The sequence below is a fragment of the Periophthalmus magnuspinnatus genome, chromosome 10, assembly GCF_009829125.3.
Source record: "Periophthalmus magnuspinnatus isolate fPerMag1 chromosome 10, fPerMag1.2.pri, whole genome shotgun sequence".
Taxonomy (NCBI): domain Eukaryota; kingdom Metazoa; phylum Chordata; class Actinopteri; order Gobiiformes; family Gobiidae; genus Periophthalmus; species Periophthalmus magnuspinnatus.
The window spans coordinates 867,753-890,781 of record NC_047135.1 but is presented as its reverse complement, the minus strand read 5'-3'; the positions used below and the strand labels follow the sequence as shown (position 1 = coordinate 890,781).

The 23,029-nt window shown below is 43.1% G+C and overlaps 1 protein-coding gene across 1 annotated transcript in view; it reads left to right on the top strand.

Moving 5' to 3' along the window:
• tenm2a (teneurin transmembrane protein 2a) overlaps positions 1-23,029 on the top strand; it is a 369,550-nt gene that overhangs the window by 237,103 nt on the left and 109,418 nt on the right. The window contains exon 5 of the mRNA XM_055224657.1: positions 6,374-6,612. Coding sequence (XP_055080632.1) covers positions 6,374-6,612 — 239 coding nt within the window. The remainder of the gene's footprint in view (positions 1-6,373; positions 6,613-23,029) is intronic.

Below are 23,029 nucleotides of genomic sequence, written 5' to 3'. Positions count from 1 at the left end.
TAAATAAATACAGAAAAAATAAATAAATAAACACAGAAAAAATAAATAAATAAATACAGAAAAAAAATAAATACAGACAAAATAAATAAATAAATACAGAAAAATAAATAAATACAGAAAAATAAATAAATAAATACAGAAAAAAATAAATACAGAAAAAAATACATAAAATAAATAAATACAGAAAAAATAAATAAATAAATACATTAAATAAAAAATTAATAAATAATAATAAAAATAAAAGTTAACATTAGTTATTAATTGCTGTAATAAACACGACTTGTCAAAAGTTTGGACTCACCCTCTCGCTGATGTTTTCTTCTTTATTTTTTAACATTTTTTACCTTTTTATAAACAAACAGAAGACACCACATGTATAAAGTGACACATGCAGTTATGTGGCAAAGAAAAAAAAAGGAAATGCATGTTTTTGGCAAAGTAAAGGGCGAGACTTTGAGGATTTGGATATAAAATATAAAATAAAAATGTAGTTTTAATGTAGTAAATGGATCTACAGTGAGAGTTTTCTGTGTGAATAAAGATAAAGATAAATAAAAACATAAATGACTCATAGATTCATGTTTGACTTTGACACAAAGACACGACAAAGACACAACCATATTTAGAACAGTTTCCTCAGTTTGGTTTGTCCCACATGAGCAGGACACAGTGTTTAGAGCCAGAGGAGGTGCCAGGAGTCTGAGGAGGAGAGGAGGAGGAGAGGAGGAGGAGAGGAGGAGGAGAGGAGGAGGAGAGGAGGAGAGGAGGAGGAGGAGAGGAGGAGGAGGAGAGGAGGAGGAGAGGAGGAGGAGAGGAGGAGGAGGAGAGGAGGAGAGGAGGAGGAGGAGGAGAGGAGGAGGAGGAGGAGAGGAGGAGGAGGAGGAGGAGAGGAGGAGGAGAGGAGGAGGAGGAGAGGAGGAGGAGGAGAGGAGGAGGAGGAGGAGGAGAGGAGGAGGAGAGGAGGAGGAGGAGAGGAGGAGGAGAGGAGGAGGAGAGGAGGAAGAGCGCAGAAGAAGAGGAGGTACCACAGAGTCTGAGGGGAAGAGGAGGAGGAGGAGAGGAGGAGGAGGAGTGCAGAAGAAGAGGTACCACAGAGTCTGAGGGGAAAAGAGGAGAAGAAGAAGAAGAGGAAGATCGCAGAAGAGGAGGAAACAAAGACAACCAGGACTACACCAGGACTACACCAGGACTAAACCAGGACTAAACCAGGACTAAACCAGGACTAAACCAGGACTAAACCAGGACTAAACCAGGATTAAACCAGGATTAAACCAGGACTAAACCAGGACTAAACCAGGATTAAACCAGGACTAAACCAGGACTAAACCAGGACTAAACCAGGACTAAACCAGGACTAAACCAGGACTAAACCAGGATTAAACCAGGACTAAACCAGGACTAAACCAGGATTAAACCAGGACTAAACCAGGACTAAACCAGGACTACATTAGGACTGGTCTGTCTTTTTAAATAAATTCTAATACAAAAGAGAAACTTTCTGAGTGTTTTTCACATTCAGATTTATTGTGGTTTCAGTTTATTTAGTTTTCAGTTGTGAATCACTACGGCAACAGTCCTAATACTTCACCATTCAAACTCACTGAAACTGAGAACTCGTCTGGTTCTGTTCACAGATGAGGTCACATGACCAGCGCGCTGAGGTCACATGACCAGCGCGCTGAGGTCACATGACTGCCCTGACTCAGAGTCGCTCTGGGGAACGACTCAGGAAAAACCCCGAGGCCAAATAACGGCGCGCTAACCACATGTACGCTAACGTAAAGTGACAGCAGCCAATCACAGCGCACTTCAGGAACGGGTTAAGCTCACAGCCTCTCGCCGCTCCTCGCCGCTCCTCGCCGCTCCTCGCCGCTCCCCGCCGCGCCGCACCATAGTGCTCGCCGCGTTAGCTTACAGCATATGGCTCTGAAACGACGCTCTTTACATCGAAGGAACAAACATTTGAAGAAATTAATGAGGCCGTAAAGACGAGAGTCTGATTCATAATATTTGTTCTTTGTTAATGATGAAGACGCTGATTAAAAGCAGCAGATTAACGACGTTTAGAGAAAATGTGATGTTTGTTTAGACGAGTCACGGCGAGATTTAAGACGAGACGAGAGACGGCGAGAGTAAAACGTGAAGACGGAGGGAAAGTACGGACAGATCAGCACCGGAGACGAAGAAGAACGATGGAGAAAAGTGAAAAAACATGGAACAAAAGAGAGAAAATGACAAACAGAAGAGACGAAAGTGAAGAAGTAACTGAAAGAGAGAGAGGGAAGGAAAGGATGTAATCTTCTGAAGAGGGAAAGAGAGAGAGAGAGAGGAAGACAGAGGAAAAGGGAGGAGAGACAGAGTGAAAGAGGGGATGAGAGGATGTAATCTTTCTCTGGTCAGTGGTGAAAAGAAAGATGGCTGGAAAGAGGGAAAGAGGAGAGAGAGAGGAGGACAGTGAAGAGGAGAGAGAAAGAAAGGGAGAAAAAAGGGAGAGACGGAGACTGAGAGAAACAGATAGAGAGGGAGAGAAAGGGATAAAGAGAGAGAAAAAGAAAGAAAGAGACAGAGTGGGAGAAAGAGAGAGAAAGGGATGGAGATAAAGAAAGAAAGGGAGAGACAGAGAGATGAAAAATGGATAAAGAGAGAGAAAGAGAAAGAAAGGGAGAGACAGAGACTGAGAGAAACAGAGAGGGAGAGAGAGAGAGAAGGGGATAAAGAAAGAAAAAGAAAGAAAAAAAGAAAGAAAGAGAGAGAGAGACAGAAGTGACTGTGAGCTGTGAAAACTAAACACATGGACCAAAATGCACAAAATTACACAAACAATTGGTAGAATTGCTGAAAATTAAGGAATTAAAATAAAAAAATGACCTCTGCAAAGGCACCGGCCGCGTCCTGCAATGGTCAGTGCATAATGTGTCCAGACCTGGACTGAAACTGGAACAGACAGAGGTCAGGAGTTTTTCAGTCGCTAAACCAGAACTAAACCAGAACTAAACCAGGACTGAACCAGGACTAAACCAGGACTAAACCAGGACTGAACCAGGACTAAACCAGGACTAAACCAGGACTGAACCAGGACTAAACCAGGACTAAACCATGACTAAACCAGGACTAAACCAGGACTAAACCAGGACTGAACCAGGACTAAACCAGGACCATGTTTATATGTGGGGGATGTTCTTTATCTGTAAAATACCTCCCTGTGTGTTCCTGGTCGGTGTGATTCTTCCTCGTCCCAGTTGTTTCATCAGTTTTTCTTTCTACTCTTCTTAAATTTGACCTTCCCCAATTTCAAGGTCAAAAACTGAACAAGACGAGACAATATCCTCAACAAAACAGAGGAGTGGGAAAGGAAAAAAGCTCCCGTCTTTCTCAGTGAGAGAGGGGGAGGGGGGAGACAGAGGGGTGAGACAGAGGGTGAGACAGAGGGGGAGACAGAGGCTGAGGCGTCTCTGATCCTCCTCTCACCTCGGGGCGTCCTCTGTGTGACCACCTGGAGTCGGGGCAGTTCTTCCTCGGAGCCAAAAAGAAACAAAAGTCGATTCTGTGACTCGTCCTTGGAAAGTTTTTCAGGATCTTGTTTTTCTCCTTTTTTTCATTTTGGGCCAAAGTTCCAGAGTCGAGGTAAAAGTTCTGTAGAGAAGACGTCTCATAAAGGCCCAGGGACGTCCCGTCCACGTCTCGAGTCTTTGGGTTTTACATCATTTAGACTCGAGTCTTTATTTACATTTTGCTGTTGCTTAAAAAAAACAAAAAAAAACAGATTTTGCCAAAAACTTTCACTTTTTGAGTTTTGACATAAATCACATGGTTTCAACATAAACATCACTGGTCACTGGTTCCATCTTCCACAGATTGTTGCTGTTGTTGTGTCCTTGGGCAGGACACTTCACCCCCTCATGTATGGATGTGTGAGTGTTTCCTTGATGTAAATCATTTTGAGTCTTTAAGTTGTAAAAACATAAAAATGTGTCGATTTACCGTTTAGAATCATAGACTTTTATTGCCGTTGTCAGTGACACAACTTCACTAATTCTGAACTTTCTTCTGTGATAAAGTGCAGTACAAAACACTGAATAATAATAATAATAATAATAATAATAATAATAATAATAATAATATATAAGTTAAAAAAGATTTGCTTGAAAATAAAATTAGAGATAGACATGAATAACATGAGAACAACAGACCAAACAGGATTTATTAAGGCGACTTTTAGGGATTATTTACACGGACAAAATAAAAAGTTTTGCATTTTATTGTTCAAAAACTGCAAAAAACTGCACAGTAACACACGATTATTTTGGGTGAATTACAAACAAACAACATCTGTGCTTCATTTTGCATATTTGAAATGATACACTCTCAAAATGATAAAATCTATACGGGGAAAAAAGAGCAAAAATGTTGTTTTCTATACGACTGTACAAAGCTCTAACACGTCACTTTCACTAATGCGACGACACGGAGGAAATAATGATCTGGTTTAATGTTCGGCGTTAAGGTGAAGGCCTCGCAAAGACGGAAAAATACACAAACAAAACACCAAAATATCTCCGAAAAACATCAGGCTCCATATCGTTTCTTCTTTGAGGGACGGGGAAGCGTGACAGGATGGAGTGATGGCTCTGGAAATGGAAAAACGGAGGACAGAGGCTGGAGGAGCAGGTGCAGAATAGCAAAGCATAATGGGTAATACCGGCTCGGGATGACGGTTCAAATCCCCCTTTTATCCTCTTCCTGAGCTCTGACCCCGGCGGCCAAGTGGGGACCGGAAAAACGCACGGCGGCGATCCCCGTACGCACGTCCAGGTCGGGAGCGGGGGGCGCGGGAGGCGGGGCCGACGTGGAAAAAAAAATCACAAAAAGATGGAAACATATATATAGAAAAGGTGGAGAGAGGTGGAGGTTAAAACGAGGCCTTGGACCGGAACGAATCGGAGACACAATCAGTTGAAGAATGATCAGACCCAAACGGCGCGAAGGGTCCAGTGGAACGGGAGATTGGCGCCGCGCCCGTGTGTGACCTCGGCGTCTGGAGTGATTGGACGGCAGATTGAAGTGTCCTTTTTATGTTTACCTTCCTCCAAGTTTTTCCAAGACTTATTTCGAAACGTCAACTTATATCATAACGAGGGACGCGCCGATACCGATACCGGCGCGGAATAACGGCGCGATACTCCCGGAAAAGACGGTTTACGGCGGGATTTTGGGCTAAACGTGTCTTAATGTTTGAACTTTTATTCATACAAAGTTGTTCAGTTTGATGTGAAGAAGAAACAGTTACGTAAAACAGTTGGATCTGAGCCGTTTTGTGTCTCTGTCTGGTATCGTTGATATCGGGTATTGGGTATCGGCAGATTGCATCGATATCAGTATCTGAGCTGAAACATCAGAACCTAATCCTGATCTTTGTGTTTTACGTAGATACTTTTCTGTCCTCGTTGTTTTTTTCCTCGTTGGATTCGCTCTGATGTGTTTTCACTGAAGTTTTCAGTTTGAGACTAAACTTGTTGTTTCTTTACTTTTTTAAAATGCAAATGTAAAAATGTTCTTAATAATTTTATTGCTGGTGCCTCCAGTTTGTCTGAAAGTGCTGCAGTTTGGCTTTAGACAGATGTGTTTATGATGCATTTATCAGTTTAAAAGCGTAAAAACGTCAAAAATACAATGTGATGTTGCTGTGTGTTGGCTCGCCTTTCCATAGATCAGACATGGATCTTCATTTCAGTTTATTTTTTTATTTTATTTTTTTTTATTATTTTATTTTTTTTTATTTATTCATTCATTTATTTATTTATTTATATATTTTTTTTTTATTATTTTTTTTCAAGCACATGTGTCAAGTTGACTTAATGCATGATTCACATTTCATTTCTTTTTTTTTCTTATTTAAGCTCGAAAAGGAGCGGGAAAAAGAAAAAAAAACATCAAAAATACAATGTGATGTTGCTGTGTGTTGGCTCGCCTTTCCATAGATCAGGCATGGATCTTCATTTCAGTTTCATTTCATTTTATTTCTTTTTTTCGAGCACATGTGTCCAGTTCATTTAATGCACATTTCACTTTTTTTCCTTTTTTTATTTAAGCTCAAAAAGGAGCGGAAAGAAGAAAACATTTGTGACTTTATACGTTAAATTAAATCCATTAAATTAAATGTTTTGTTTAAGCTGAAAAAAGGAAAAAAAAAAGAAAAAAAACGTGGCCAGGGGGCGCCACCTTCATGGACAAACTGTAGATGTTTAAAGCCGAACTGTGGAACATTCTGAGCAGAGTTATTGAACCATGTGCTCACTTTTCCGCGGTGTTTGGTTAAAAACTCAAACTCAGATCGTGTTTCTCCGCCTCACCTCGTCCCGTTTTCTCTCCGCAGGCACTTCCTGTTCAAGACGTCATCAGGGACCACGCCCCTCTTCAGCAGCTCCTCCCCCGGTTACCCTTTGACCTCCGGGACCGTGTACTCTCCGCCCCCTCGCCTGTTGCCTAGAAACACCTTCTCCCGATCGGCGTTCAAGCTAAAGAAACCGTCCAAGTACTGCAGCTGGAAATGCGCCGCGGTGTCGGCCATCGCAGCCGCCGCCCTCCTCGCCATCCTGCTGTCGTACTTCATCGGTGAGTCAAAGAGCGAGTTTATGTGTTTTATTTGTGCGGGGAAAGGATAAATATGAGAATGTACGATGCAACGATGGTAAAATACAGCTTTTTGTGTGTGTTTTTAGTGTTTTTAGACTTAGACGATGTTTAGATCTTGGATTAAAAGTGAGATGTTGAGTCGGTCGGTCGTCGCCGTCCCGTAAAGTCTCGTAATAAACACATTTATACAGTTTTGGGCGTTTAAACTGTTATGAAACGAAGGTCTGAAGAGGAAAGAAACCAAAAGCGATACAGAGCAAACTCAAACTGGACAAAACGAGGATGTTGTTGAGTAACGTGGAGCGACACGGAGGGACGTACTTGACAAAACTCGTCGAAAATAACTCTGTGGTGTTGATTTTTTGTGAAATTACCAAAAAAAATCCCAACTCTCAAAGTCTCTACAGCAAAAATCTTGAGAGAAAAATCAAACTTCGTTCTATAATTCATGAAAAATGTGACTCTCGAGGTTTGTGGGACGAGGGGGAGGAGCCAAAGATGGGTGGTGGTGACCCTACAGTATTGACTCGGTTATTCTGAGTTGTTCACCAAGAAATCGGAACATGACAGGAAACATAACTGAACAATCTGCTAAGCTAACCACAGCTAATGTATTTTAAACATTGCTAAAGTAAAGTCTTGGCGTCTGTCACAGTTAAAAGTTGTTTAATTCATGATTTTTACAGTGAAATCGTGATTGTTTCGATAAAAAAGCGATGGCTCCTTTTTAAACTGAAATGTTCCAGTTGTTCGAGTTCAAACCGAGTGATAAAAGTGTCTCCAAAGTCCGTCGTCGTGTCTCCAGAGTCGACAAAATGCACGAGGAAAAAGCTTTAACTCGCTGCGTTTGGAATAAGCTAAAAAAATATCCGTTGTCGTAGGAAAGTTCGTTTATCCATCCACGCTCTTCCGCTTTACTCGTGAACAAGAACGTTTATTTATCTAACGTTTTAACTTTAGCTTCACTTTAGAAACCAGATGTGACCAGTGGAGCAGGTCGAGTGTCCGGAAATAAAAGCTGAGTGATGTTTTCTGAAGCTTCACTCTGTGTTTATGAACCTCCTCCTGAGCTGGAAAAGTCTTTGCTGTTTTATTTTAGACATGACACACGACGCTTAAAATGTTAGAAATTTGTATTCGCTCACAACCGCCGAGGAGAGAGCGTCCGGCTAACGGCCAGTTGTATTACACAGGCGTATTGTGCGAGTGTTGTGTGGTTGTGCGGCTGAGACTCACACTGAGCCCGGGTTTAGTCTCTGAATAGTAAACGTCCAGTCAGGCTCAGATAAACATAAAGTAGAGTTTATGGAGCAGGATCAGTCGGGGGACGATCTAAACAGAGACAGTGGGAGACTCTGTGTGTCGCCCTGATCCAGAGGTAAAAGAGGAGATGCCAACGAGAGCACTTTCCCCGCTCCTATAGAGAGGACGTGCGGCTCTGAGGCTCTGCGGCGTGCGGCGTGTGGCGTGCGGCGTGCGGCGTGCGGCGTGCGGCCAGGAGGGACTTTAAATGTTAGCCTGACTTTAAAGGGGCTGGTTTTTCTTATAAAAGCAGCTCTTAGAGTCAAAATGAGACCGCTGTGTTGTGCTGTTTGCATCTAGTTATCAGTGTGTTTATCCTCTGTGAACCAGGAAGTGCTGTTGTTAGCATGCTAGTTGTTGTTAGCATTAGCATGACGCCAAAACTCTGCTCTGGTCTCTGAAATATGAACAAGATGAGTAATGAGGAAAATGAGGAATGAGTTTTGATCGAACCAAGAAACACAAAAGTTTAGTCATCTCTGAACCAGACCAATTACCTGGAAGTACGCTGTTAGCATGCTAGTTGTTGTTAGCATTAGCATGGAGCCAAAACCCTGCTCTCGTCTCTCAATGCTGTATAATTAAGATGTGTAATGACAAAAAATGAGGAATGAGTTTTGATCAAAGCAAAAACACAAAGGTTCACTTGTCTCTGAACCAGACCAATTACCAGGAGGTACGCTGGTAGCATGCTAGTTGTTGTTAACATTAGCATGACGCCAAAGTTCTGCTCTGTCTCTGAAATATGAACAAGATGAGTAATGAGAAAAATGAGGAATAAGTTTTGATCAAACCAAGAAACACAAAAGTTTCATCTTCTTTGAACCAGACCAATTACCTGGAAGTGTGCTGTTAGCATGCTAGTTGTTGTTAACATTAGCATGGACCCAAAACTCAGCTTTCGTCTCTGAAATCTGAATAGTTAAGACGTTTAATGAGGAAAAGTGAGGGATGAGTTTTGATCGAACCAAAAAACACAAAAGTTTCATCTTCTCTGAACCAGTCACAGTTTTGATTATGTCGGTGCAATTAATAGACTTTTAATTGTGTTGACAATTATCGCTCAAGTTAATTGAAACAATAATAGGAATAGTAAAATAGTAGGAAAAAGAATATTGAAATCCTCTGATGAAGGAGCCTGTTCTGCTGCTCAAAAGCTCAAACATATTAATGACATTTTAATGGCGTCTGCTGTGGAATTTTTAAAAGTAAAACCTTTAAAAAAATATCAAATAGAGTCGGGTTTATTGAATCATTTTGCACAATCCTTAAAAAAGAGCTGTTGTTCCTCATAGTGTCGTCTCACCCTCAGCTGAAGAGTGAACACACAGAGTATTTATTGTATTTTACAGAATATAAATCACTTTTTTCATAGTTTGGGGCGTGACTTATATGTGAAGTACAGGTTTTTTTCTTTATTATTATGCATTTTTTGGCTGGTGTGACTCATACTCTGGACAATACGTTACACAAATGAACATACAGTGTATTTATACCATCAAAATAATCAGTTTAGTACCAGTTTAGTCCAAGTGGCTCGAGGCGCTGGACAGAACGACAGATGGTGAGACGAAGGTCGGGTCTGACGCCGCAGACGTCTCCATGAAAAAACATTTAAGTTAAAGAAATCCACAACAAAACAAGTAAAGATTTAGGGTAAAGAAAAGGTTTTTAATACGTTTTCCTCCTTTTTGAGATTGAATAGGAACAAATCTGTGAGATGTGCTTTGGGCGTGAATGAGACGCTCGAAATGAAGAAATAAAAATAAAAATGAAGAAGAAATAAAAATGAAATAAAATTAAATAAAAAAAATTAAATAAAATAAATAAAACATAAAAAACTAAAATAAATAAATAAATAAAACTAAATAATAAAAACTAATAATAATAATAATAATAATAATAATAATAATAATAATAATAATAATAATGATGATGATGATAAATGCATTAAAATAAAAAAAATAAATAAATAAAAATAAAATAAGTAGACCATAGCACGTCGCACACTGGTCTCATATCTGACGGTGCAGTGATACATTTTTCTAATGACCGTATTTTGAACCACATAAATCTGACGATTTTCACTTCTATTTTAATTATAATTTTATGCATTGCCCTTTTTCCTGCAAATTAGTGTAATATTTTGCGCCACGAGAGCTCCTTCAAACTGCAGTTATAATAATAAAATAACAGTGTGTGGATGTGTCTGAATTTTTCATGGAGAAAAATAGTCGGTAATTATTTTTAATTATGATCTTTACGTTACATAATCCTCCAGCTCAGGCTCGGTGCAGCTCGGAGCAGGACCCGGGTTTTTCTGCTGTGTTTTCTCCTGTTTGACCTTTGCCTCACAGGAGACAAAACTCTAATAGTTGCAGTTACAGAATAACAGTGACTGAGGGCGCAGCACTTTGCACCGACTCCTAGAGATCGCAGCGAGCGCCGTTTTGACCGGCCGAGTCCGTGGGAGGGCGAGGACGCGGAGGGGAGGGGGGGCGTGTGGATTTTTGCTCCTTCTTGACCTCAATTGGCGGATGAGAGCGTACGATCCCCCTGTGAGCTGAAGGAGAGGAGGAGACAATGGAGTGCGGGGTAAACACGGGTCCATAGCGAGAGCGTTAATGTGGACGAGGACGATGATGCGTCACGGAGCTCTTCATCACCTTTACCCCAGAGACCCCGTCAACAGATGGAGGGATCTTATAAAAACAGTGGATCAGCACAAAGGACAAGTCCCATATCACCTCTGCATACATTATTAATGCTATTTTTCATTATTTGCCGTGGTGTAGATGGGTGGGGGTGGGTGGGGCTGACGCCTCTGCCTCATATAGGACGGATCTGTCAGGAAGTGCACTCAAGTGTCACTGACAGTTTGAGCGTTACAATATTAGAAACATGTGATATTACTCTGGGACTGGGCTCATTATGGTTTTGACGCCAAACTAAAATAAACATCTGTCGGTTTTTGTGTTTCTAGACAAATCTGTTCTGCAAAATCCACTTTTCACAGATTTTTATCAGGTTATAGTTGTTTTCTATCACTTTTTACTCACCTGAAGTCGTGTTTGGACTGATTTATGTTTGAGTTTGAGCTTTAATCGACTATTTTCAAGGCGCCATTTTGTCAGTTTACCCCTGTTTAACCTCCACTGTGCCACGCCCACTGTGCCACGCCCACTGTGCCACGCCCACTGTGACACGCCCACTGTGATGTCCACACTTCCTCCTCCAGTTTTATTTTCTTAATCGCTGATACTCGTGGGATTTCTCTCGTTAGTTTGTTTTTCGATGATGTTTGCGTAAATAAACAATAAACAATAACATCGTTTATCGCGATAAAAGGATCGACATTAATCATTTATGGGACATTTTATATAATCGTGATAATCGCCAACAAAGATAATCGCCGTTTTATCACCAGGATGTGCAGAAAAAAGTGACTTATCCACAGGGGAGTCAATGGGGGGGAGGGAGGGGGCTGTTGTCCGGGGCCCCATGGTCTTAGGGGGCCCGGAATTGGACGCTCATTTGTATTACGGGGGCCCACGTGATGCTTATTCCAAATTTCAGTCGACGGCCCTGCTCACTCACACTATTCTCTGTTAAAGTTATAATTATTCAAATCTATAACAACTTTAATCTTTATCGTGACATAATCGTTAATCAGATCAGAGAATAAAGTCACATGGGCCCTTTAAGGTAATATGGGCCCTTTAATACTCCCGATGTGTCCTTGGCGAGGCTCCTCACGCACGCCGCCTGTAAACGACACATTTTTCAGCATATATGGCGGCGATTATGCTAAACACACACATCTATGGGCTCCACGCTTCATAAAACACAGCCCTGATGGACACCGCCGGCTTCACTGTGGTTAAACCCGTCACACCGCGTCCCGTCACGCGCCGCCTCCACGCCGCCTATTCAGAAGCGTCCGTGTCCGTCTCTACATGTGGTCGTGCCGTCCCGCGGAGTGCCCTTGAGACTCGAACGCGTCCTCCCAGGCAGATCAAGCCCCCTCCGCCCGGGGCCACGCTCACACATCCATCGTCTCCCGGGCCTCGGAGCGGTCACGGCGCAGCGGACGACCACAGATGGAGCCGGGAGAGTGGGCAGAGGAAAGGACGGCGAAGTTCACATCGAGCGCCGCGTATAAGCGTAGCAACCGCAGGGCAAGAACGCGACGACCGGCCAGATATGACTTTAGCACAGCGGACATAAGCTTCAAAGAGGATGGGCGTTGGCGTTTGATACGGGCCGTAAAATTAAACAGGTTCTCCAGGAAGTCGTAAAAAGAGGCCGGTTTGTCGCTTTAGGGCAAAGAAAATGTTTAAATAATAAAGACGGAGGAACAAACGCAGCAAAAAAAAAAAACGTCTATAGGATCAGGAAGTCATTTTGTTGTAAATCAAATCCATTTCTAGCTCAGTTTTTGTGGAAAATGACTCTACTTATGAGGAAAATCTGCAAAGAAATGACACCACTCACTGTAAAAATGTGTGCGTTTAAGTCCATACTGTGGAATATTTCAGGCAAAGCAATAACGTCTCCATGGAAACAAGCCCGCAGCATTATGTAGATGTAATATATGTAAAATAATATGTAAAAGTCACAGCTCGTTTAAGCCCACGACAGCGTGAAACGGGACGCACTCGTGTGAATTTAACAATGAAACTTGACCCTCCGGAAAACACGGAAGACTCATGACCTTTGACCCCTTCACGTGCCGTAACACACCCTAATGCTTTGGTAAATCACGAGCAAAAACTAAACTAAAGCGCCCACACTCGTGCACGTATAAAAAACACATTTGTCGGATGATAAATGTAAGTCGTGAAGGAGACGGCGGCACAAAGAGACTCACGCTATACGGAAAATAAATGATATATGAACAAAGACGACAAAACGCGGCGCCAACAGTTGTCATTTCAATCCTTAATTAGCGCCTTATTACAAACACGCCGGAGCCGTCCCCTCTGTATCGTCCCACCATCTGGGGACGTGCCACACACAAGTTGCTAACACCAGTGTCTGTCCGTCCTCATAATTGGGAACATTAGATTATTAGCCATGCCTCGTAATTAATTTGATTTTTGGTTTGTGAGAAAACAAAGACATCAGTGGGACGGAATTAAAGGGCTGTGCATTTAATGTTTTCATTTAAGTCTCAACAGCTGCTGCTAATAAGGCTCCATTTAAGCTCCAGTTCTATAGGTTTATATTAATACTCCGCAGGACGACAGCCGTTAAAGGAAAGAGCAGTTTTTATTTCATTATGTTTCCTTATCACTGTGGCCTACTTCAGCGGAGACTGTAAAAGAAATATATTTGGCTTATTAGCTTTGCCTCACAGCGAGAGAGTCTCTGGTTTGGTCCCTGGGCTGGACGGGGTCTTTGAGGACTTTGTGTTTTCATGTCGCATCTAGAACATGTCCACTGAGCGTGTCCTTCCACTAAACTAGTCCTGACCAAACCTCGCTGAAGGTCTGGAGGGCCAGGTCCCTGTGCTGCAGTGTGGCCCCCGTACAGCGCCCCCCAGTGGCATCGAAGGAGCAGAGCCACAGGACCACAGTGTCTCAAACTGTGGTTCATGTGCAGCTCTTCAGTCTGTAGATATGTCTGATTTAGAGTTAGTCCAGTTTGTTTAGATCCAGAGTCGACCTGGAACAGACCTGGTTTAGACCTGGTTTAGTCCTGGTTTAGACCTGGTTTAGTCCTGGTTTAGTCCTGGTTTAGACCTGGTTTAGTCCTGGTTTAGTCCTGGTTTAGACCTGGTTTAGACCTGGTTTAGTCCTGGTTTAGTCCTGGTTTAGTCCTGGTTTAGTCCTGGTTTAGACCTGGTTTAGACCTGGTTTAGTCCTGGTTTAGTCCTGGTTTAGTCCTGGTTTAGACCTGGTTTAGACCTGGTTTAGACCTGGTTTAGACCTGGTTTAGACCTGGTTTAGTCCTGGTTTAGACCTGGTTTAGTCCTGGTTTAGTCCTGGTTTAGACCTGGTTTAGTCCTGGTTTAGTCCTGGTTTAGACCTGGTTTAGTCCTGGTTTAGTCCTGGTTTAGTCCTGGTTTAGTCCTGGTTTAGACCTGGTTTAGACCTGGTTTAGTCCTGGTTTAGTCCTGGTTTAGTCCTGGTTTAGACCTGGTTTAGTCCTGGTTTAGTCCTGGTTTAGTCCTGGTTTAGTCCTGGTTTAGTCCTGGTTTAGACCTGGTTTAGACCTGGTTTAGTCCTGGTTTAGACCTGGTGTTATCAAAATCACTACATTTGAAGCAAAAGACAAAGTTTAAATCTGTCACTGGACAAATCTTTGTCAGACTAAAGACACTTTTTTTTCAGTTCTTGTCATTTTGCTGATGCTGCACTTGAAGCTTTACAAGACTCAAAATGTCCCCCCACCCCCTGGACTCAGGCTGGACTCGGACTGGACTCAGGCTGGACTCTGGACTCTGGACTTTGGCTGGACTCAGTGGATGTTTCACTTATTCTCGTACAGAAATAAGATAAATGGACACACTGAAGCTCGTCCTCTGAAGCTCATGAAGCTTTGGCCAAACTGATATGTCATTATTTCAGATTTGTGTAACGTTCAGATTTGTGTAATGTGTGAGGAGTTGTGTAATGTGTGAGGAGTTGTGTAATGTGTGAGGAGTTGTGTAATGTGTGAGGAGTTGTGTAATGTGTGAGGAGTTGTGTAATGTGTGAGGAGTTGTGTAATGTGTGAGGATTTGTGTAATGTGTGAGGAGTTGTGTAATGTGTGAGGAGTTGTGTAATGTGTGAGGAGTTGTGTAGCTGTTTCAGTCTGAGTTGTTGTGTTTATTTTGCTCTGTGGCTCTAATCGTTCAGTGAGCGGCAGAAGAAAGAGTTCACTGCTCAAGTGACTGTGCAGGTGTGTGTGTGTCTCCTGTGTGTGTGTGTCCTGTGTGTGTGTGTCTCCTGTGTGTGTGTGTCCTGTGTGTGTCTGTGTGTCCCGTGTGTGTGTGTGTGTCGCTTTGCGTGTCTCTTTGGGGGATTGTGTTGAGCCCTGAGTCGTGCAGCGTGAAGAGGACCCTCTGAGGCGTCCACCCCTGAGCCCGCTCATAAATTACACCACGACACATGTGCACAAACAGCACTTTTCTATTTGTACAAACTGTAAAACGTGTGTGTGTATATGTGTTTATATACACTATACACACACACACACACACATATCTGACGCTGTGGCTTCATTTGTGTGTGTGTTTTTTCTGTACGTCTGTGTGATGAGTCTGTCCACACTGTTCCCTACAGGGGGCGCTCTTTGGGGGTCACACCAATATCACACCAGTATTTCGGTGTCTGAATGTCCAGGTGAAAATGTAGTGTGCTCAAAATGTCCCATAGTGCACCTTTAAGAGTCCAGCTCTGGTCTCTAGGCCGGTCAGTACAGACCACAATGCACTGCAAGAAAAACAACAGCACAGGGTTTAAACTGGACACAACACGACTGGTTTATGTCACTGTGGATCTGATCATGAATAAAACTCTTCAATAAAAATCAAATCCTCCAGTTTGTCAGGTCAGGTCAATAAACGGGTGAGATTATTATGAGATTATTATTTGACGTGTGTCCAGTCTGACCTTTATTTAAGACACAAATCAACTTTTATCAGAGTTTAGACTTTAGACGTCCAGAGTCACACGACCTGAGTGTGAGTCTGAATCTACAGAGAGCGAGGGGTCAGGGGCTGTGGAGTGAGCCAGGGGTCAGAGGTCAGAAGCTGTGGAGTGAGCCAGGGGTCAGGGGTCAGGGGCTGTGGAGTGAGTGACTGTCAGAGTTCCTCCGTTTCTCTCTGTTTTTCTCCGTTTCTCTCTGTTTTTCTCCGTTTCTCTCCGTTTCCCTCTGTTTCTTTCTGTTTTTCTCCGTGTTTAATGAGTTTCATGAGTTTAATTGTTACATTATCGTTTAACACATGAAATATTATCGTTGTCGTTCACATTATGTTGAAAATAGCACAGACAGTGTTTGTTCACAGTTTGGTTGTTTTCAGATGTTGTAGTTGAACTGTACAGCGCAGCGTTTACTTTTATCTGGTTTATTTTATTCGTTCTCCGTCTTTGCTCCGCTTTACGTCGAATTCGATCATTTTATTCCCACGTAGATCCCGCTCTTTTTCCTCGTCAGTGTTCCGCTCCAGACGACCCTCCTCTGTGACGTGTGACGGGATGAGTGAACGCCGGAGCTCGTTCTTCGATCCCCAGGCATCTTGTTTGCTCGCGCCGCGTGGCTCCGGAGCCAAAAGGAGAGGTGGTTGCTAGGATACAGGTGAACGGTCGGCCCGCGCCGGTCCGTCATTGTGAACGGCGACCTGGAGAGGGCGAGATAGAGGGAGGCGAAGAGAGGAAGAGAGGGCGGGATGGAGCCGGAGCAGAGAGGGCAGAGGCGAAGGAGTAAGATACATCACTGTCAGCGCGTCGCCACGGGAACAACAAGACACAGGGGAGAGCGCCGGATCTGTGTCGCAACGAGAGCCAAACAGAGAGACGCTTTTACTCCAGATGCCCTGCCTCACACAACTTTTGACATTTCTCTGTTCGTGCACTGGCCACAAATCCTCAGGAAATCCTTACGCCTTTAGCTGAAAGTAGCTGTAAAAAGCAGATTGTGTTAAACTGTAAAGTGAAAGTGAAACCAACAGAACAGAAGCCACATGTGTGATGATCTGCCCCACGGCGACTGTGGCTGTGGAAGAACAGATCTGAGTGATTCTGCATGCAGCATTTCAGGCTCGAGTGCTTAGAAAATTTCAGCTTTCACCTACCCCCTATCTCCGCCTCTGCTGCAGGTTTAATGCAGTAAAAGTTTAGTTTATATGATAAAGTTTAATATTAAATCATCTGTAAAATGTTTGTACCTTTAAAACCGACTGAGAGAAACAAGAAAGTCAGGTGTGACAGGTGTGGACAGGTGTGGACAGGTGTGGACAAGTGTGGACAGGTGTGGACAGGTGTGGACAAGTGTGGACAAGTGTGGACAGGTGTGACAGGTGTGGACAGGTGTGGACAAGTGTGGACAAGTGTGGACAGGTGTGACAGGTGTGGACAGGTGTGACAGGTGTGGACAGGTGTGACAAGTGTGGACAGGTGTGGACAAGTGTGACAGGTGTGGACAAGTGTGACAAGTGTGGACAGGTGTGACAAGTGTGGACAGGTGTGGACAGGTGTGGACAAGTGTGGACAAGTGTGGACAAGTGTGACAGGTGTGGACAAGTGTGACAAGTGTGGACAGGTGTGACAAGTGTGGACAGGTGTGGACAGATGTGACAGGTGTGGACAGGTGTGGACAAGTGTGGACAGGTGTGGACAGGTGTGGACAGGTGTGACAGGTGTGGACAGGTGTGTGACAAGTGTGGACAAGTGTGTGACAGGTGTGGACAGGTGTGGACAGGTGTGACAAGTGTGGACAGGTGTGGACAGGTGTGACAGGTGTGACAGGTGTGACAAGTGTGGACAGGTGTGTGACAGGTGTGGACAGGTAATGCCTCCTGGTCACACCTGCACAGAACAGACAGGGGGCGACACTGAGACACACAGAGGGCAGAGGGGCAGGAACAAGGGGACGAAGGGGCAAACATGTCAGACGAGCTAAAAGACGCACGAGGACGTCTTTGATTCAGGAGCCGGCTCTTCTCACGGCTCTTCTCACGGCTCTTTGTCAGTTTCTACATGTAAATAATCTGTCAAACGTTTTATTCACTAAAACATGTCGGAGAAATGTCAGACTGTTAGCGTTAGCTTAACATTATCTAACCTACAGGGTGTTTCACTGTCGTTTGCTTGGCTCTTGTTGTTGTTTTTGTTGTTGTTGTTGTTGTTGTTGTTTTCAGCAGAATTGTGACTTTGGGGGAAACACTGGATGTTTCTGTGTTAAATCAGATCAAGCTGATGTTTCTACAGTTAGACTCAAGGACATGTGGACTCACTCACTCCTCCTCTCCCTCCCTCCTCCTCCTCCTCTCCATGGCGGTCCATGTAATTATAGATCCTTACACACTCTCTCCCTCTCTCCCTCCCTCCCTCCCTCTCTCCTCCTCCTCTCTCTTCCTCTCCTCCCTCTCCTCCTCCTCTTTGTGGAGGTCCATATAAATATAAATCCTTACAGTCTTCCTCCCTCCCCCTCTTCTCTCCCTCTCACCTCTCCTTCTCCTCCTCTCGGTCCATATAAATATAAATCCTCACACTCCTCCTCTCTCCTCCCCCTCTCTCCTCCTCTCTCCTCCTCCTCCTCCTCCTCTCTCCTCCTCTCCTCCTCCTCCTCCTCCTCTCTCCTCCTCCTCCTCCTCCTCTCTCCTCCTCCTCCTCCTCCTCCTCTCGCTCCACATAAATATAAATCTTTACAGTCTGTGACACATTTCCGTGTTTGAGCCTTAAGCTCTGTCATAGTTTCATGAACAAACTTTGGTCGTGTTCATTAATAAGGTCAGTGTGAGCCTCTCGCCTTTAGCCTCCGCATTGACTGGTACCTTTAGGCTAGCTGCTAAATGAACCGCTGCTAATGCTAACGCTAATGCAATTGCCCCTGCGCAGAATCGTGCTTTCTAATGATAACAGTTTGTTCTTTCATTGGTCTTTTTGTTTATTCCTTTAGGAGTCAAATCACAGAAACGAACGATGTGGAGTTAGAGACGCTCACGAGTCGGTTCCTCTGTGATTAATAAACAGAATTCAGTAGTTTAAACAGCGGCCCAGCTCCTCAGCAGCACTACGAGGATGAACAAGTGCACCTCATCTATGACCCAACCAGAGGGAAAATGGACAATAAAATTAAACTCATGATAAACCATCAAATGTGTAAAGACGTGGAACAATTTTGAGCAGAGTTTCATATTTGAAATTCCAGTTCACAGAGTGGACACTTAGCAACGCTGTCAATCAAACCTGTTGCTAACGCTAACAGGAGCGACCTCGGGGAAAGAAGGACCTGATTTGTCTGTTATTAATGTTCAGATCTTGATTTACAGACACAATAGTGAAATAAAAACCCCAGGATCATGTAGAGGGTTAATACGAACATTTAAGACCAGAATGAGTCTGAAGCAGCAGAAACAGAGAGAGGGGACAAAAAAATATATATATACTCAAAATAAAAAAATAATAATGAATTAAAAAAAATTAACTCAAAATAAGTAAAAAGACAAACAAAAAACCCTCAAAATGACAAAAAAAAGTAAAAAAAAAATAAAAATCTAAATAATATTAAAAAAAAGAACCTCAAAATAACTAAAAATAAATTAATTAATTAAAAAAAATGGAAAAAATAAACTAAAAATAACCCCAGGATCATGTAGAGCGGGTTAATATGAACATTTAAGACTAAAATAATGAGTCTGACGAGAGAGGAGTGACAGTTTTTCAATAGAAAGTGAATTGGAGCCAGAGTCGATGGAGCAGGAAGTGCGCCCATGATCACTTCCTGTTTGTAACGCGGCGCTAGCAGGTTAGCTATGTCCATTTATATAAACCGTCTATGTGCTAAACCCAAGCAGAGGTGAGTAGAGTCACAAAAGTGCAGTTACAGTTATAATATTACTCAAGAAGTGAAAGAAATGAGTGAGATAAGCATAAAAAGTATAGGGGAAAAGTACTACTGAAGTAAGAGTACTGCTGTATTTACTGTATTTTATTGGAGTAATGTCTGGTGTCTGGAAACTACTCCGACAAGTATCATTTTATCAAAGTCAGTTAAATGCACCTGAGTAAATCTGAGCTCTGCGTGAGACTAATCCCAAACAAAAAAAAATGGAGATTTGTTTTCCGTACACAGTTGTTTGCTGCTGGTGGGTCAGCTGAAGGACACGCTGCGTTAACAGTGTGTGACCACAGGGGGAGCTGTGAGCGCAGGTGGAGCTGTGACCACACGCCGCAGTGAGGGGGCGTCCTTTCTGGGGCGAGTGAAGGTGCAGACGGTGTCACCTCTGCAGGGAGTTTGAGATCGTCTGGTGTGTGTGGTGTGTGTCTGTGTATATATATGTGTGTGTCTGTGTATATATGTGTGTGTCTGTGTATATATGTGTGTGTGTGTGTATATATATGTGTGTGTGTGTGTGCGTTTGCATCTGTCGTGCTCAGTGTTACTCCTTGTGGCATCACCAACTCTGTAAAAATAGCTGTATTCAAGAAATCTGTGAAAGACTTTGCAATCCAGTTTTTTCAGTCCTTATACTGTTGACTGATACTTTACTGTACTAGTACTTTAAATATCTGCAAATACTGGGGCAGGAACAGAAAATATCTCTCACACAGTTCACTTATTCCACACAGATCAGTCGTTTTTACGTGACTGTTATTTCTTTTAAATCAGAAACAGCTTCATATGAACAAAAGTTTAAACATTGTGAAACGTTTAGGCCAAAAAAAGTCTTATTATATCAAATCAAAGGCCCAATATCAATATCAGCTTAATCGATATTATGGAACCGATACCAGGTCCAGCTGATTGTTCAGTATCGGAGCTGTTACTCGACACCAGTATCGGTATCGATGCATCTCAGCTCACACTAATGCTGCTATTTAGGGACAAGTTGCGGATGTTTTTTTCCATTTCCTTTTTTCTATGAATGAAACACATGCTAATGCTAATGCTAATGCTAATGCTAATGCTAATGCTCAGACACTTTAATGTTTTATTCCTTTATGTTTCTGTGGAGATTTCCTTTGTAAAAACGGTGTCGTAAAAAGTATTAATGCCTGTGATTTAGTCTTTGTGCAGCTGTTTTCATCAGTCGTTCTTTGATCAAATTCACATCATTTCATCATTTCATTATTTCATCATTTCATTGATGATACGGGTGAAAAACGGTTAAAATGAAAGGACAGTTGTGTGTTTTTACTGTTGAACTTCTGTTATGAATGGACTTTGGTCTGGAAATGAGACGTTACAGTCGTCCAACCTCCTGGACACAAACGCAGGACAAGTGTCTCTCTGGTTTGGACAGTTTACATTTGATTTTTGACGTGTTTTTAGATGTAAAAAGCTGCAGATGTTATTGATTTGATGTGTTAAAGTTCAAGTCTGAGTCCAGTATTACCTCCAGATTTCTCGCCTGATTTGAAGGTTTTAGAACACATATGTCAAACTCAAGGCCCGGGTGCCAAATGCGGCCCATCACGTCATTTTATGTGGCCCGTGAGAAGGTAAATTAAGGCTTGACTGTCATTTTAAAATAAGTCTGTGTTGATTTAATGTTTGCGTCGACAATAAACTCATGAGATTTTCCCAACAAGTGACACAAATATTTGCAAATAATCATCCCAAATTGTTCAGGAAGAGGAAAATTGTGGGCGTGGAAGGAAGTTTCAAGAAAGACGCTAAAGGTGAATACAAGTTTGTGCTTTAAGGAGAAAATCTGTATGTTTTTTGTGTTATGAGGCGCGGTCGGTACAATCTACGTCGACATTTTGACACCAAACACGGAGCTAAGTGTGAAAAAGTGAGTCTGCAAGAAAAACAACAAAGTGTCCAATAATTAAAAGGCTAAAAAAGTCTGTTTTTGAATCAGAGCTGAAGGTTCTGACCAGATCCACACTTTTAAAAATGTCAGTTTATCAGGAAATACACAGTTACACAGACACGTAATATTTGCAACTTGAATAATAATAAACACAGAAACAGTTATTTAACAAGTTTAAAAGTAGTTACATTTATTTTACATGACATTTGTTTACATTTAGTGACATTTATCCTGCCACAGTCACATCTGGCCCTTGACGGCGGCCATTTTGCTGATGTGGCCCTCGGTGAAAATGAGTTTGACGCCTCTGATTTAGAGAGAGACGCTGGAGGTGACACTTTCTCTATGTTTCTGTGACTTGAGTCTTGTCTGAGTTTATCTGGAGAAAGTTGTTTTTCCTCCACACACTGATCTGTCGATGCACTGAATCCACTGGTCCAGATTCACCTGCTGCAGTGAGACATAGATCTGACTCGTCTGCAGAGTTGTGTGTGACACATTATTGCTGCGTATTAACTGACAGCATGTGGGGACTGAACAACAGGGGTCCCAGGATTGACCCCTGGGGCACCCCACAGGTCAGGGACATTTTATTAGAGACACATTTTCCTATTTCAGTGAAGTACTACCACAGATGCCCTCCCAGTCCTCTAGTCTCTGAGATTTTGCCGTGTTTTTCAGTGTTCAGGGGGATGTCATCTGTGTGTTTTTAGCGCCGTGTCCGCGTGTTTTTAGCGCCGTGTCCATGTGTGTCTTTAGCGCCGTGTGTGTCTTTAGCGACGTGTCCGTGTGTGTTTAGCGCTGTCCGTGTGTGTTTTTAGCGCCGTGTCCGCGTGTGTTTTTAGCGCCGTGTCCGCGTGTGTTTTTAGCGCCGTGTCCGCGTGTGTTTTTAGCGCCGTGTCCGCGTGTGTTTTTAGCGCCGTGTCGGTGTCTGTGTGTGTTTTTAGCGCCGTGTCCGTGTGTGTTTTTAGCGCTGTATCCGTCGCCGTGTCGTGTTGATTAAACCGCCGCCGCTCTCTGCTCTGGCTGTGGGACACTGTCATCATGTCTGACCTTCACGGCGCTCCATCCATCAGCGCCGCACTGTCTCGCTCTCAGACTGATCGCAGTCGCTCCACGCCTCTTCTCCCTCGCAGCGTCAGACCATTAGGAGATGCTAATGTTCATTACGTTTGAAATAATACTGTGTTTTTAGGCCTGTTTTTAGGCTCGTTTCAGGGATATTCACTTTGAGGTCGTGCAAATGTCATTGAGAATCCGTCATTTATTATGCGACGTCTTTCATTTCACGGGGACGTTTACGAGGCGTGTTGTTGTAGTGAGCACTTATTTGTCTTGTCTCCATGGAGATAATGAAATGTTCCACAGTATGACATTAAACATATCAGTCAATTTACAGGTGTTTTATTGCACAAAAATACCCTGAAAATCGTTAAGGGGGCGAGGGTTATGTGTGTTCAGGAGAAGGATTTGACCCACCACTTTATCAGATCACTGGACAAACGCTCTGAGCTGCTGTCTCCATTCTCACTGTGAGCGAGCGCGCCTCTCCACAGATATGACCTATAACTCGGCCCGCTGCTCCATGCACATATAGAGACGTTTACATTTAGATTCACACACGT